At 46.0% G+C, this 17,277-nt stretch overlaps 1 protein-coding gene across 13 annotated transcripts in view; it reads left to right on the forward strand.

The window, feature by feature from the left end:
* Positions 1–17,277, forward strand: part of GATAD2A (GATA zinc finger domain containing 2A) — a 113,814-nt gene that overhangs the window by 59,137 nt on the left and 37,400 nt on the right. For 8 of the 13 annotated variants that reach the window (XM_039515515.1, XM_039515522.1, XM_039515524.1 and 5 more), the window contains one exon: positions 12,816–12,959. The exons of 4 other annotated variants lie outside the window; for them this stretch is intronic. In XM_039515515.1, coding sequence (XP_039371449.1) covers positions 12,927–12,959 — 33 coding nt within the window. In that variant the 5' untranslated portion in view covers positions 12,816–12,926. Of the gene's footprint in view, positions 1–11,377; positions 11,535–12,815; positions 12,960–17,277 lie in introns of those variants that run through there. One more of the 13 variants, XM_039515516.1, reaches the window with a different exon arrangement.

Raw genomic sequence — 17,277 nt, forward strand, 5'->3', positions numbered from 1 at the left:
CTACTCCAGTTCTTAGTGAACCTAGATACTGCTTTTTATGTTTTTACTTTAAAATACCACATTGCATCCTACTTAAAATGATGTTCAGATATCCACTGACACATTGGTACGGGTGATTGTTACATGTGGAATTCAGATTCAGTTATGGCTCCTGAAGGAAACTATTTCTCCTGTCACATTAAAACATTTGCCTTTATTGGGGTTGAATCTAGGGCAAGCTTAAAAACAAAACAAAGAAATTGTGGCACAAGTATGTGTCTGAACTTAAAATTTTTAAGCATGAGAATACCTATCCTCTCTTCTCTCCACATCCTCCATGCTGATAATTCAGGATCAGCCAAACAAACTCCCACCAACTTTCAAAGAAAAAGAAAGCTTCAGCTTTGGGCTGAGAGAGCATGGGATTTCTGGGCTGAAGTAAGTCCCTTTTTAGTAATTTGTAAAAATAAGAAAAATAGGGGCTGTAATGAAATGTCTCCTCATGTGTTAACTATAGCATCGCTACTGCTTCCCTCTGGTACATGAAAATCGAAAGTTAAAACACTGATTTCATAGACCAAACCACTTCTGAGCTGTGTCCTCAGGTTAGTTATGGGAAGCCACATGAATTTTAGTTGCAGGCTTATTTTTCCTTGATCCCTAACAGTATTGCATTGTGGCTTTAAGTGTGCCTGAAGTGATGGCACTTGCGTTAAGGGAAAAATAATATACAAGAAATTGTTCTTCAAGTGATCGCTCATGTGTATTCCACAGTAGGTGTGTGTGCTCGCCACGTGTGCCAGTGTTGGAAGTTTTTCCCTTAGCAGTACCCGTACTGGGGGAGCACTGCTGCAGCCCCTGGAGTGGCGCCTCTAAATTGTACTATAAGGGGAGCCACGCGCTGCCCCAACCCTCAGTTCTTTCTTGCCTCCAGTGAAGGTAGTCGGAACATCTTGCTCCAGCCTTGCTGCAGCTTCTCTAGTTGACCTTAGTGGTACAGTTACTTTTAGTAGGTTTTTTTTTGTTTGTTTTTTCAAGTAGTTAGAGTGCGCTCGGGGCGTGCCCCAGGCTTCATGTCATGCGACTCCTGTCACCGTTCTATGCCCAGAAGTGACCCGCACGCTCAGGGTGGCCAATCATCAGGCCCTACTTTAACTTATGGGAGTCCCTACCAAAGTTTGAACCTCTCCTCCCCGAGTGGGACAAAAAGGACTTCAAGGCTCTGGTAAAGGAAGGGGCAGCAGCGGCAAAAACAACCCTCCAGGCGACATCAGACGCGGCCAATACGGCAGCCCGTCCAAAGGCTTCCGCCATTTCCATGCGCAGGGCGTCTTGGCTCCTCCTGTCGGCATTGGCCCAGTCCCTCGTGCAGGACCTGCCCTTTGATGGGAAAGCATTGTTTGCGGACCAAACGGATGTCTTCTGCACAGGATGAAGGATTCTTATACCATCCTGCAAACCTTGGGCCTCTACATCCCGCCGGCTAAGGACAAGCCCAGGCTGCAAACTTCGGCTCCACCTGCACGGAGCAGATACGAGCCCATCCAAGAGTCCGAGAAACCAGAGGCATTGGTCTCAACATCAGTCCCGCTCTGCCCCACAGCCCAGGCCCTCTAAGGGCAAGAGGCAGGAAAAGAGGCAATTTTGACTATTTGCAAGGGGTACCAGGCCTGTTACCAGGGAGACACCCCCCCCTCCCCCCGATTTAAAAAAAAGTTTGTGTTCTACAACCGATTGTCTGCCTTCTGAATAGAGTGGTCCCGTATAACATCGGATCAATGGGTCCTCAACACTATTTCCAAGGGCTACATGTTGCAGTTCACTTTGCCCCCACCTTACCACCGTCCCTAGTGAGCCCCGGGGACCCGGAGTATGCCCGCCTCCTAGGGCAGGAGGTGGTGCGTCTGCTCCACCTGGGGGCGGTGGAAAGAGTACCAGTAGACTTCCAAGGCAGAGGCTTCTACTCCTGGTACTTCCTGATCCCAAAGGCAAAAGGGGGGCTCAGGCCCATCCTGGACCTACGGGATCTCAACCGGTTTATGGTCCGCTCCAAGTTCCGCATGGTATCTCTGGCCTCTATTATTCCCTCCCTGGACCCAGAGGATTGGTACGTGGCCCTAGACCTACAGGATGCGTATTTCCATATCCATATATTCGAGGGGCACAGGCGCTTCCTCAGGTTTCTGGTTGGGTTGGCTCACTACCAGTTCACGGTCCTCCCTTTTGGTCTATCCATGGCACCCAGGGTTTTTACCATGTGCATGGCAGTGGTAGCGGCATATCTCTGGTGGAAAGGGGTGCAGATCTTTCCATACCTGGAAGATTGGCTTCTCTGGGGCAGCTCTTGGTCCCAGATGCAGGCCCATGTGGAACTGCTCCTGTCCACATGCGCAGATCTCGGCCTAGTGGTGAACGAGAACAAATCTACATTAGTCCCAGTTCAGCACATAGAATTCATAGGGGCACTGCTGGACTCCTTAAGGGCCTCAGCCTCTCTCCCTCTGGGCAGGTTCAAGACCCTTAAATGTCTCATTGCTTCGGTCACGGGGAAGGCCGTGACAACGGCAAGAGCTTGCCTTCAGATTTTCGGGCACATGGCAGCATGCACGTACGTGGTCCACCATGCCAGGCTCGGAATGAGGCCCCTCCAGCTTTGGCTAGCCTCCCAGTACTCCCAGGCTCGGGACGGACTGGACAGGGTTATCCTGGTACCGCCCCAAGTCGTTGCCTGCCTACAATGGTGGTCCCTCCCAAGCAACATGCTATAGGGGGTCTCTTTCCAGGAAGCCTCCCCATCATTAGACCTGGTGTCAGATGCCTTGGATCTGGGATGGGGAGCTCATATAGGGAACATTCAAACCCAAGGAAGATGGTTGGCCTCCGACTTGCCCTGAGCTCTCTGACATTTATGTGGAGGGACAATACGGTTGGCTTGTGTAGCTTTCAGCATGCACCTTTGCGGGAAGGTGGTCAGAGTCCTTACGGACAACACCGCTGCGATGTACTACATCAACAGGCAAGGCAGGACCCATTCCTTGGCCCTATGCCTGGAAGCCCTGAGCCTATGGGAACTCTGTATAGCCCACAATATCTCCCTGCGAGCCTTCCACTTACCTGGCGTCCACAATGTGCAAGACAATCACTTCAGCAGGGTTTTGTCCTACCAGTATGACCACTTGGTGGTCAAACACCAGCTCTTCCGAGAGTGGGGAGTTCCCCAGGTCAACCTCTTTGCAACTGACCAGAACCAGCGCTGTCTTCAGTTCTGCTCCAAGGGAGGAGTGGGGAAGGGGGCAATCTCGGACACCTTCCTCCTGCAGTGGTCAGGCCAGCTTTTCTATCCCTTCCCATCCTTTCCCCTGATCGGCAAGGTCCTGCAAAAAGTTAAAAACAGACAGGTCGCGGGTTATCCTCATAGCCCTGGACTGGGCCTGACAACACTGGTACAGGACCCTCCTTCACCTCTTAGTGGCCCACCCACCCCACCACAGAGCCTACCGCTTCACCTGGACCTCCTCTCCCAGGAAGGAGGCTGCCTCCTCCATCCCAACCTAGCTGTGCTCCACCTGACAGCGTGGTTGCTCAGTGGTTAGATGAGGAGAAGGGGAGGTGTTCAGAGGATGTCAAACGAGTCCTGTTGGAAAGTAGCCATCCACATGGCAGACATACCTAGCAAAGTGGTCCAGTTTCTCTAGGTAGGCGGCGGAGCGGGGAACCTCCCCATCGTCTGCACTGCTCCAGATTATCCTTGATTACCTCCTGTCCCTTAGGACCCAAGGACTAGCTCCCGCCTCTCTCAGGGTACATTTGGTGGCCATATTGGCCTTCTACCCACCGGTGCAGGGCCAGTTGGTCTTTTCTCATACTATGACTTCCCACTTTCTAAGAAGCCTGGTCTGTTCATTCCTGTATGCTAGGTCCCCTGTTCTGAAGTGAGACCTAAACCCAGTTTTATCCTGTCTCACGGGACCTCCCTTTGAACCATTGGCCACGTGTTCCTGGTCTCACCTGTCATGGAAGGTAGCATTCCTTGTAGCTATCATGTCAGCCCGACATGTCTCGGAGCTCAGGGCCTTGACCTTGGAACCCCCATATACAGTGTTCCACAAGGATAAGGTCTGGCTTCGTCCACACTCCTCATTCCTCCCAAAGGTGGTCTCTGCCTTCCATATGGAACAGGACATTTTCCTTCCGGTGCTCTGTCCTAAGCCCCATTCCTCCAACGAGGAACGTCGCCTTCACATGCTCGATGTGCGTAGTGCACTGGCCTTCTACCTGGACCGGATCAAGCTGTTCCGGAAATCCTCTTAGCTGTTCGTTGCATAGGCCGAGCGTATGATGGGGCAACCAATTTCCACCTAGCGCCTTTCCCACTGGATCACCTCGTGCATACGCACATGCTATGACCTGGTGAGGGTTCGCCCGCCACCAATCGTCAGGGCGCACTCAACGAGAGCTCAGGCCTCGGCTGCCTATGTAGCCCTCGTCCTGATCCAGGACATCTGTTGGGCTGCCACGTGGTCTTCTGTCCACACATTTTCTTCGCATTATGCGATAGTCTCCCAAGCGAGGGATGACGCCAGGTTTAGTAGGGCGGTACTACGTCCCGGAAACCCTTAAACGCCTACCCACCTCCATCAGATATAGCTTGCAGTCACCTACTGTGGAATGCACGAGCAATCACTCGAAGAAAGGATAGTTACCTGTTCCGTAACTGGAGTTCTCTGAGATGTGTGGTGTGCATCTACCTACAACTCAACTAGTTCACCATTTTCATTAATTATGCTATAGTCCCATTGGACACTGTGACGATTAGGGTCACCATTACAAAAGGAGCGCTTAAAGATGATAAAGTCATTGCGGAGAAACTAAATGGATTCTTTGCTTCAGTCTTCATGGCTGAGGATGTTAGGGAGATTCCCAGACCTGAGCTGGCTTTTGTAGGTGACAAATCTGAGGAACTGTCACAGATTGAAGTGTCACTAGAGGAGGTTTTGGAATTAATTGATAAACTCAACATTAACAAGTCACCGGGACCAGATGGCATTCACCCAAGAGTTCTGAAAGAACTCAAATGTGAAGTTGCGGAACTATTAACCAAGGTTTGTAACCTGTCCTTTAAATCGGCTTCGGTACCCAATGACTGGAAGTTAGCTAATGTAACGCCAATATTTAAAAAGGGCTCTAGGGGTGATCCCGGCAATTACAGACCGGTAAGTCTAACGTCGGTACCGGGCAAATTAGTTGAAACAATAGTAAAGAATAAAATTGTCAGACACATAGAAAAACATAAACTCTTGAGCAATAGTCAACATGGTTTCTGTAAAGGGAAATCGTGTCTTACTAATCTATTAGAGTTCTTTGAAGGGGTCAACAAACATGTGGACAAGGGGGTCATAGTGTACTTAGATTTCCAGAAAGCCTTTGACAAGGTCCCTCACCAAAGGCTCTTACGTAAATTAAGCTGTCATGGGATAAAAGGAAAGGTCCTTTCATGGATTGAGAACTGGTTAAAGGACAGGGAACAAAGGGTAGGAATTAATGGTAAATTCTCAGAATGGAGAGGGGTAACTAGTGGTGTTCCCCAAGGGTCAGTCCTAGGACCAATCCTATTCAATTTATTCATAAATGATCTGGAGAAAGGGGTAAACAGTGAGGTGGCAAAGTTTGCAGATGACACCAAACTACTCAAGATAGTTAAGACCAAAGCAGATTGTGAAGAACTTCAAAAAGATCTCACAAAACTAAGTGATTGGGCAACAAAATGGCAAATGAAATTTAATGTGGATAAATGTAAAGTAATGCACATTGGAAAAAATAACCCCAACTATACATACAACATGATGGGGGCTAATTTAGCTACAACGAGTCAGGAAAAAGATCTTGGCGTCATCGTGGATAGTTCTCTGAAGATGTCCACGCAGTGTGCAGAGGCGGTCAAAAAAGCAAACAGGATGTTAGGAATCATTTAAAAAGGGGATAGAGAATAAGACTGAGACTATATTATTGCCCTTATATAAATCCATGGTACGCCCACATCTCGAATACTGTGTACAGATGTGGTCTCCTCACCTCAAAAAAAATATTCTAGCACTAGAAAAGGTTCAGAAAAGAGCAACTAAAATGATTAGGGGTTTAGAGAGGGTCCCATATGAGGAAAGATTAAAGAGGCTAGGACTCTTCAGTTTGGAAAAGAGGAGACTAAGGGGGGACATGATAGAGGTATATAAAATCATGAGTGATGTTGAGAAAGTGGATAAGGAGAAGTTATTTACTTATTCCCATAATACAAGAACTAGGGGTCACCAAATGAAATTAATAGGCAGCAGGTTTAAAACAAATAAAAGGAAGTTCTTCTTCACGCAGCGCACAGTCAACTTGTGGAACTCCTTACCTGAGGAGGTTGTGAAGGCTAGGACTATAACAATGTTTAAAAGGGGACTGGATAAATTCATGGTGGCTAAGTCCATAAATGGCTATTAGCCAGGATGGGTAAGAATGGTGTCCCCATCCTCTGTTCGTCAGAGGATGGAGATGGATGGCAGGAGAGAGATCACTTGATCATTGCCTGTTAGGTTCACTCCCTCAGGGGCACCTGGCATTGGCCACTGTCGGTAGACAGATACTGGGCTAGATGGACCTTTGGTCTGACCCAGTACGGCCTTTCTTATGTTCTTATGTTATGTTCTTATGTTCATTGATCACCTATGTTTTGTTATGTTCGAGGTTGTGGGCTGGCAAACTTGAATTGCTTCCATGGCAGTTTGTGACAGACGTGCTGGAAATGCTGTCTGTGTCTTCTGTCAGGACTTCAGTGTCATTATTATTGTCATACATCTTGTGTTGATGACAAGGTCAGGTTTGACAAAAATGGCACTGCCTATTGCTCTTGTAGTCTTTCAGTTGGTGTCTGGTGGTGGTGTACTTCTAGAACTTGACATACGCAGCCTGGTGTACTCTTGCTGCTGTTGTGCTGAGGTTATGCAAACAGCGTATTCTGCTGACTAGACTAACTTTGAAATCACAAATTTTAAAGAGCAGGACCCTTCAAGGGGAGGCAGTCTGTGGAGGAGAAATCACTTTGACTTATGGCCTTTTGAAAAATCATTTTAAGAAAAGTTGAATTATGCACCTGCCTTCAATAACACCGTTACACAGATGCAGGCAGATTTATTTACTTCAGAGCTTCCTAAGTTGTGGTCCATGGGCAACAGAAGATCTGCAGCACATTTTCTGGTGGCTTATGGAGAACTGGCTGCTTGTGTGATGCCAGTTGCTGCTCCTTTCTAGCTGCTAAATTGCCCTAAAAGACAGATAAAAAGTCTTAATATCTTTCTGTACAAGTAATTACTGTACTTGCTATAGGTGTTACAGGTTGTGAATGGGAGAAGAGGATGATTTGTGAGATCATGAGTGGGTGGGGGGAGGAAGCAGGTAGCCTATGAAAATATAGTCCACGCTATGGGGAAAATTGGGAGTGACTTCTTTACTTTCAGTAGTAATAAATTGCTAATGCTTTTTCTCTCATATTTGGTCACTGTTGAAGAATGTTCTTCAAATTGCACATCACCTGATACTTCAGCTGGTCTGCTTATCTACTTTAATTACATGGGTTGGTTACTTAACTCCTTTTAATTTTGGCAATTTTAATTCTGAGTTGCCAGTTGTGTTAGTGGAGGTAAGGAGGAGTAAGAAATAATATCGGTTCCAAAGAACTGTTTGTTTGAAATAAACCACAAAGTATTTCTAGCCCCCAAAAAATCCCTCTATCAGTTCTAGGCTGATTTATTTACAAGTCATTTTTTGGCAAAGGAGGACAAAGTTGCCATAGAAAAGATGCAGTTTGAACTTTCTCATACAGGCCCTTTGTTACATAAAGTTTGCGTTGTTGAGAAAACTGACAGTCACAGCACCAAGTTATGTCGACACAAGGCGACTTGCAATCAACCTATGTATATGTATGCCTACACTCAAATTTGTCACTGACTGACATAAGCACTCCATTAGTGACACAGTAAAACCACCTCCCCGAATGGTGTAGAGCAGGGGTGGGCAAACTTTTGGGCCTGAGGGCCACATCAGGGTTCCAAAACTGTAGGGAGGGCCGGGTAGGGAAGTTTGTGCCTCCCTAAACAGCCTGGCCTCTGCCCCCTCCCACTTCCTGCCCCCTGACTGCACCCCTCAGAACCTCCGACTCATCCAACCCCCCCTTCCACGCTCCTTGCGGGGGACAGCAGGGGAGGGGCTGGGAACTCAAGAACCAGGCAGGACGGTCCCACGGGCTGTAGTTTGTCCACCTCTGGTGTAGAGCCATGGTTGACCTACTGAGATTGACACAGTGCAAGTACTATATAGACACTGCATGACCTGTGTCAATCCTAACAGTTCTCCATGAGCTGTCCCGCAATGCCCTGTTCCCTGTGACACTGATCACACTTGTTACAACTTTAAACTCACTGCCCAAGAGTCAGAGAGACCAAAAGCCACTCCATCCACCCTTTAACTCCTCTCTTCCCCCCCCCCCCCCATGTTTTTTGTAATACCTTTCCTGATTGCCCACTTTGGCAATCACATCTAGTAGCTCACCCTTGTGGACAACTGCCGAACCGACCAGGCCAGCTCCACATACAAGATGTGCTCCTACCCAGAGTAGACCGGAAGTATTGGATCTCCTGGGCCTCAGAGAGAGGAGGCGCTGCAAGCACAGCAATGGACCAACTGTAGAAACATGTCCATCTAGGAGCAGATTGCACAGGGAATTCAGGCAAAGAGGGTGTGAGAGGGATCAGCAGCAGTGCCATGTAAAAGTAAAGGATCTCGGCCAGGCATTCCGCAAGGCAAGGGAGCACAACAGATCTGGCCCTACGCTGCAGACCTGACACTTCTACAAGGAACTGCATGCCGTACTTGGCAGAAACCCCCACCAGCTCCCCACAGACCACTGTGGATACTTTGGAGGAGCCTGACCCAGAGACCCTTACTGCGAACAGTGAGAGAGAAAGGGAGTTGGGGGGAGACATGGTGGAGGACTCCAGCCATGCTGCAAACCAGGACCTGTTTGAGGCTCTGCCACCGTGTAGCCAGTCCCATCAGGCAAACATGGAGGAACTCCAGTATGCGTGCAGTGATTTTTTTTTTTCTCCTTGTAGTGATCAAATTTAAAGATGGCACCAGCCCATCCCCCAAGCTAACAAACCAAAGGTATCAACTCTTAATTGTTTTAGTCATAGGAGAAGACGTGGAGGTACAAGAAAGAGGTAGAATTGGTACCTGCTTTTCATTCCCCCTGTTGGGTTAAGTGGAGTGGGCAATGCAGAACGTTTTTGTTTATGTGCTTAGGTACATTCCTCTTATCCTCCTGAGAAATCTCTATGAAACGTTCATGGGGATACTCTGTAATCCTCTCCTGAAGGTTTCTAGAGATGACTGCCTTATTTCTTCCTCTATGGTAGGATACTTTGCCATGCCACTCTATGATGAGTTCAGCTGGCACCATTGCCGCAAACAAGCTAGTGGCATATAGGCCCGGGCAGCTTCAGGATGACAGTAACAGCTGTGTTCTTTGTGCCTTTGTGACCCTGAGGAATGAGAGATCAGCTAAAATTATCACTGCTTGTGGAAAATAGTGCAAATATTCAGTGCCGCTGTCCTATAGCCCTATCCATGGAATAGGGACTGAAATCATATAGCGTCTTGCAACAGAAAATCCATATCATCCCTTGATCCTGGTACCATAGCTGGGACTGGAGCTGGAGAGTGGTGCTGTGCTGGGGTGCTCCAAAGCTGAAGTGTCAATAAGCGTTTCTTGTGTTTTGCAAGAAAAGGGAGTTTAGAAACTTACTTTCTCTGTCCACTGACTGTAAATCCAGTGATACATTTGTCTGTCTTTATCAGCAGCTTCTGACTTGGTGGGTGCCCCCTCCACTCACAGAACGCATGACCATGAGGAGGAGAAAGAATAGGATTAGGGAGGACCTGGCTGCAGGATCTTGCAAAACAGTGTTGCATCAGACTCTGAACTAAGGGCTTGGCATGACTGATAGAATGAAGAAAGATCAAGAGGACAGAGAAGGCCCATGAGTCCCAGCAGGGGAGGGAAATGCACCAGGACATAAAGGGTCTTCTCAGTCAGCAAACCCAAATGCTCCCAAACTCTCCATCCTATGCAGCTCTTGGAGAACTCCATGAGCATTGTCCTTGGACCTTTTCCTGTCCCTCCCCAACATACCATATGGTGTCAAGGGACCCATCCGTGCCCCCTACTACTCTACACTGAAGGACAGCAAAGAAAGTCACAGCTTCTCATACTGACCTGTGAGAACACAGTTGTCCGTTGTGGCTACACATACAACTACTTTTGTGTACTCAAATGGATATAAATGTTTACATCCTTTCTAATTTAAAATGATCACCCCTTTTAATTATGCTAAAAATTGTATAACATTACCTGTGGGGGCTTTTGTGTATTAAATTTCAGAAATTTTTTCCCCACTCAGTTTAATTACCCCAAAATATAACTTTATCTCTATCTTTACTAGTTCACAACAAATATTGCAGAATTCATAATGATTATCAAAGACAACAGTACTTGTAAATGCACACCAAGCACCACAGAATTCGTAGCTTCAGGAAAATACCCAGTCAGTTATGCACATACAGCAAACACTACACAGTTCTTAGCAGCACCCAGAACTCCAGGCTCAGAACACTCCAGCACACAACACTACTGCAGCTGGCCACTAAAGTGCTCTTTCAAAGCTTCCCTCAGCCACATAGCTCCACATCAGGCTTCTATAATAACCCTTGTTCTGGCTGTTGCAAGTCAGATGGCAGCTTTCCCCTTCTGCCTCACAGGTGTTATGCAGGACACAACAGGCAGCTGTAACCATTGAGAGATCCTTCTTGCTGAGTTCTAGCAAGTAAACACCGCTAGCATCCCTTCAGTCTACCAAAAGCACATTCAGCAGTTATTCTGCACATACTGAGCCGATAGCTGAATCTTTCCTTGGGGCTGTTGATGTGGCCGGTGTACAGCTTTGTGAGCTGGGGAATAAAGGGTAAGCTGGGTCCCCCAGAATCACTATAGCTATTTCAGTATAGCTAGTGGTGATCCCCCTGGTTGGGAAAGAATGTTCCCGCTTGCAGCTTTCTGAAGAGTCCTGTGCTCTTAAAGAGGTGAGTGTCATGTACCTTCCCTGACCAGCCCATGCTGAGGTTGGTGAAACATCCCTTGTGAGCAGCCAATACTTGCTTACCCATAGAAAAGTAGCCCTTTGTGTTGAGGTAGTTTGGCAAAGTGGGCTGGTGCCAAAATAGGGATACGTGTGCCGTCTTTTGCTCCACTGCTGTTTGAGAACCCCATTGCTGTGTATCCATCCAGATTTTCTGCATGTTGCAGAGTCGAAGAGTCCTGCATGGCAGTAAATGACTAATGGCCCTACGTGCTTGGATAATGGCCCTCAACTGTGGATTCTCCAACTTCAAGATTTCCCACTGATCAGTAGCAGTCCGATGTTGCAGGGTTCCAGAGTGTGATCACCGCTTGCTTGTCCGCGGTCAGTGCAGCTCTCCTTGGGTGTCCATGCGCTAGAGGGCTGGAGTGGGCTTGGCACATGGATGCCTCTAGCATCTGAAAGTTCTTCAGCCACTGCTCATCATCCCAAACCTGCATTACGATGTGATCCACCAGTCAGTGCTCATTTTTTGGGTCCAGAAGTGGCCCTTTACCATCTGCAGCTGCTCCATCAACCTCAACAACAATCTCGAATTGTCTTTCTTTGTGTCTCAGAAAACTGTCCTTGGCAAAATCTTCATGTCCCACATTATTGTGGCTTTTCCTGCAGGTCTGCAAATACCAGAGAATAGTGTGTCCTGTATTTGCATTGTTCACTAGACTAGTGCAGAGCTCTGTGCTTCTGTCAGAGATGACAGACACCAAAAAGTGCTGCCTGGGTTTGTGGGATTTCCCAAAAAAAAGTGGGGGGGAGATTATGCAATATTGATGGTGTTATGGATGCAGAAAGTTGCATGCTGGGAATCTGATCCCTAGCTCCCAGAGATCTCTGGACAAGTCACTTCTGTCCCACAATACATTGCAAAAATTTCCAGAAAGGCATTGTGCCAGATGGCTGCACATGACACATTAGGATACCTACCTTTGGTGCAGAGTACTTTACACCAACACAGGCACTCCTGGTGAGTACACACAGCACCTATGCATGCAGCCAAGTCTGCATGCAGCCAAGGGATATACACATTTTGGCAGCCGTATTCTGATGCAGCTTGCACAGTTAGTAGCATAGATGTGACCTTACTGATATTTGGCCAAAATCTTTCAAGCTTCTAACAGAGTGTGGTTTGGTCTTGTTTACAACTAGTGTAAATCTGGAAATCCTCCATAAAGTGGGCTGGTATTTTAGCAGGGTCCAGTGGGTTATGTAGGGTGTGAGGTGGTGGTGTGGGTTAGGGTTAGGGTTAGGGTTTTGCCTGCCACCTGGAGAGAGAACTTTTGGAAGTAAGCTCTGGCCAGGTTCCCAAACTATGGAAGCAGATCAGACCACTTTTAACTGGACAATTTTTATTTTCATTTGCAGTGTGTCTTGGAATATAACAAAGCAAAGTTCTGATTTCTTTCCCCACCTCCCCTGAATCAGATGTATGCTTGTTTAGCTCAAGTCTTTCAGGACTTTAGTGTACAAAGGTCTCCAAATAAACTATTGTCACTGGGAATCTGGTTATTCCTGGCTGGACTGCATATCGGGGGGGGAAGCACAAATTTCCCAAGTCTTAAACTGGAACTTATCTACTTTTTCCTGTTCTGTCACTTTCCCCTACAGTGGCAAAAGAAAGCGAGCAGATAATTGTTCCAGGATCTCGCAATCCTTTGTCATCTTTGCAAGTGGGAGGCGTTCTGGGCAGTATGTGATAGGAGTCTGTCATACACATCCATGTTGGAAAAGACACTGGCTGATTCAAACCAGGTTTGTCTTGTATTTTTCCTGTTTTTGTTTTTTGGAAGGAAGGGGATTGGGGAAGAACTTTTGGCAGGTTCCAGGAAACATTTCTGTTGCTGTCTTTGCCAGTGGGAATGCTATTGGTGCCATAGATGGGCATGGTATTTGACCTACTAATATAAATAGATTTCTGATCCAAAAGACCTTTTTGTATTTTATATTTGTTTCTGTAGCTGTGTTGGCCCCAGGATATTAGAGAGACAAGGTGAGGGAGGTAAGATCTGTTGTTGGACCAGCATTTGTTTGTGAGAAACAGAAGCTTTGGAGCTCTTCTTCAGGTCTGAAGAAGAGCTCTTTGTAAGCTCTAAAGCTTTTGTCTCACCACTAAGGGTATGGCTACACTTGCAGCTGTACAGCGCTGCCGCGGGAGCGCTTTGAAGTGCGAGTGTGGTCGCGGCGCCAGCACTGGGAGGATTAGCTTACAGTGCTGGGAGCCGTGCTCGGGCACTGTTTACACTGGTGCTTTACAGCGCTGGAACTTGCTGCGCTCAGGGGGGTGTTTTTTCACACCCCTGAGCGAGAAAGTTGCAGCGCTGTAAAACGCCAGTGTAGCCAAGGCCTAAGAGATTACTTCACCCATCTTGTGTGTCAGATTTTTTGGACAGTTCAGTGAAAGGGCTGTTGGATTTCTGTGTGAAAATTTGCACTGTGCATATGTGCAAGAGAGAGTGAAAAGAACTTCTGTGTAATCCTAGTTTTCCCTTCTATCTTTCAAAATACATTTGAATGGTGTAAATTTATTACAGTCCAGAGTGACTTGGACCAATAGTCTGGCACTTCTGGTGATTCCGTTAGTTTTTATGTATCTAACCCTTCAGGAAAAATAATTAATTCTAGCCCTTAGTGCTGGGGAAATAACTATCCCAACGTAAAAAGATGCATTGTTGTTATCCAAAAAGACTACAGACAGACTGAAACAATAGCTCAGAAAAGTGATTGCCAATTTATTTCAACTGCATGTTAACCTGAAGCCTAATGTCAAAATAAACAATTTCACTGTGTACTATTTTATCAAAAACATACAGGTGATATACTTTTTGTATTGTGGTTTGATGGAAAAGACAATCATTCCTTCAAACTCCTGCAGGATTGTTCCTTACAGACTCGCTACTCAAGTTATGGGTTTCTACCTCTTTTCCCCAGGAAACTATATTCTTCAGTTTCTTTAAGAAACCTTTCCTGATTTATTTCCTTTCCCTCCTTCCCATGCCAAGCTAAATACAAGTCCGGCCTACATTTATAACCGTTTTTGTTCCCTGAAATAGTTAAAACTTAGTTCTGTGTTAGTGGCCACAGTTAAAGTCCCATCTATGCTAGAAAATGGATCTGTGATTTTAAGCCCTATACGAGGAGAGCCAGCGTAGTCCTGGAAGTGAGAGAATCTACATATGATGTGATGTTTTGTTTTCTTTTCTTTTTTTCAAGGAAAAAAAAATTGAAGCAGTGTGTTCAGTAAACAAAAAGAGAATTTGGGCCTGGTTGAATGTCTACGGCAGGGGTTCTCAAACTGGGGGTCAGGACCCTTCAGGGGGTTGCGAGGTTATTACACTGGGGGGGGGGGCGGGTCATGAGTTGTCAACCTCCACCTCAAACCAAGCAAGTGTTTTTAATTTATAAGGTGGGGGTCGCATTCAGAGGCTTGCTATGTGAAAGGGGTCACCAGTAGAAAAATTTTGAAAACCGCTGGTCTAAGGTATCTATCATGCAGAACAAAATACTGGGAAAAGCTTCCTTGAAAAGATGAATCTCCCATTCTGATGGGGACACTGTCAGGTTTGGGTTCAATTTGACCTGTTGGTGAGATGTTGCATGGGGAGGTCCACCATAGAAAACACTCTGCCCCCAGCACCTGATAGTTGGAATGTATCTATTCTGGAGGGTTAGAAGAAATGAGGAGGTCTCTGAAATAACTAGATCTAATCTAAAAGCTGTTAAATTGAGAATCAAGACTCTGAATTCTGTTCTAAAATATATGGGGGCAGGTGCATCAAGGGAGTTCACAAAGTGCAGATATGACAGAGTTGAGTTTCCTTTTGTTGCTTATGGTATTACGTGCCATAGAGAATAATGCGTGGAACCTGAAGCAGAACTTGAACCCTCGTTCTGCAAATGCCATAGTATATTTTCAAGTGTGACATTTAAAATATTGTGGAATCACAAAGGCTATTCAACACACTTGGGTTTACCCACCCACATCATGTAACTGGAGAAGACGAAAACTGAAATAGTGAACATTTTGGAGTATATTTTAGCATAATATCGGGGCCTGACTTTTCAGTGGTGCTGAGCAATGAAAACTCAGTTGAAGTCAAAGGAAGCTGCAGGCACTCAATATCTATGAAAAGCAGACTTTTGGTGTCCAATTTCCTCCACTGGACACCTGTGGCTGAGAGGGCTGTGGGTGAGAGAGCTTCCTCATTTTCAAAAGAGGGGTTTATATGCAAGAGGAGGCTGTTTCCACTGAATGGTCTCATTTGTCTCTTCCGCCACAATGACAATTTTACAGTTTTTAGTATTTGACATTCAGTATCAAGATGCCCTCTGAGCTGGATAAATATCACACTCATAAGTTTGGGATGTGTGGTGGTTTTGTAGCCATGTAGGTTTCATCATCTTAGACAAGGTGAGTGAAATATCTTTGTACTAATGTCTGCTGGTGAAAGAGACAAGCCTTCAAGCTCTTCTTGAGTTCTGTGTAAACTTGAAAGCTTGTCTCTCTTTCACCAATAGATGTTGGGCCAGTAAAAGATATTACTTCACCCACCTTGTCTTTCATTGCTTCCATATCCATATGTATTATGAGTATTAGAGAGACATGAGAAGACCATGTGAGAGGGTTATGCCTTTCCCACAGTAATGCAATGTGTCCATATAAGAGTTGGGTATAGAACCTAAGAGTTCTGCTTCCTTGTCCCATGCTCTAAGTACTAGACACTTTGCCTTAGCACTTCCTTGGAGCATGTGGTATGACTGGATCTGCTAGAGATTTTTAACTTTCTTGGTCTTTGAGGTGGGGGTCTTGATTTGCCGTTCAGAGCCATGAAACCTGTCTCCCACTCCCTTCTGTTTCACCTTCTTTGTGTTTTAAGTTCTGGGAGGAATGTAAAGCAATCTCTCACCAAAAATCAGGTCCAGATTACTTTTGGAGTCAGTCTTGCTGCTTCACTGGCACGAGGGTTTAATTATGTGACACCATAGCCCTGCAGCACTTCCAGCTTTACTAGACTACAGAATAAGAAACAATTGAAAATACACACAAGCCTTACTTATTATGCAGATTGCCAATAAAATGAGTACACTTGTTTTAAAGTACTGACCAAGAAAGTCAGCATGTTTACATTAAAAACAAAAACTCTGGTATAAACAGACTAGACAATACATTGGATTAGTAGAGTGGCCTTCTGTCTTGAGGCCTGGGTTCAGATTTGTCTTGCTTTGGGTCATTAGTGATAAGATTTTTAGTAGTGCCATCTTAGGCTGTTTGGACAATGGAAACTACCAGCATAGCTATGCCGGCATAACCCTGTGATGTAGACGCACCCCTTTGGTCTGCGTAGGACCGACCACCACCTCTCCAAACAAAATTAACCCCATCAACAGAAGCTGTGTTCTGCACTGGGGGATTAGGTCAGCATAGCAAAGAGGGGGGGGGCGGTATTTTTTTTTCACATCAGTGACTGACCATAGTGCTGACCTAACATTTAAGCATAGACCAAGCTTTAGTGGGGCCTTTTTTTGTGTGTGTGTGTGTGTGTGTGTGTGTGTGTGTGTGTGTGTGGCATCATTGTGAGATTGTTCATGGGCTATGCAGAGTGGAGCAATAAGGATGCTGCAGGCAAGAACTAGGGTGCTTTGGAAGAATCGTATGGCGAGGTCCAGAACTGGAATAGCAGGGATTGCTGCAGGTTAGAATGAAGGTGTATTGACTAAGCTATGTAGAAAATCTTGACAACACCTGGCTTTCTTCCTGTTAGTGCTGTTAGTCCCTCACTTTCATGAACACCGACGTTAACCAAACCTGTCTCCTGTTGAAGAACAATGTGCTTTTAAAGATTTTAGTTTAAATGTGGCCTTATTGTGAACTAGTTGATGTCAGTTAATATAAATGAATATTTTTGGCTGTTTCCAAACAAAAGTTTTATGTAAAGAAACTTGAGTCTACTTTGCTTGCATAAAATTTCCTATAGAGCTGTCTGAAATGACAATCTGGTATGCTGTAGATACAGGACTTGATGGGAACAGGTGTAAACTAGAACAGGAAATAAATGATCTGGTATAACTACTC

The sequence above is a fragment of the Mauremys reevesii genome, linkage group 26, assembly GCF_016161935.1.
Source record: "Mauremys reevesii isolate NIE-2019 linkage group 26, ASM1616193v1, whole genome shotgun sequence".
Taxonomy (NCBI): Eukaryota; Metazoa; Chordata; order Testudines; family Geoemydidae; genus Mauremys; species Mauremys reevesii.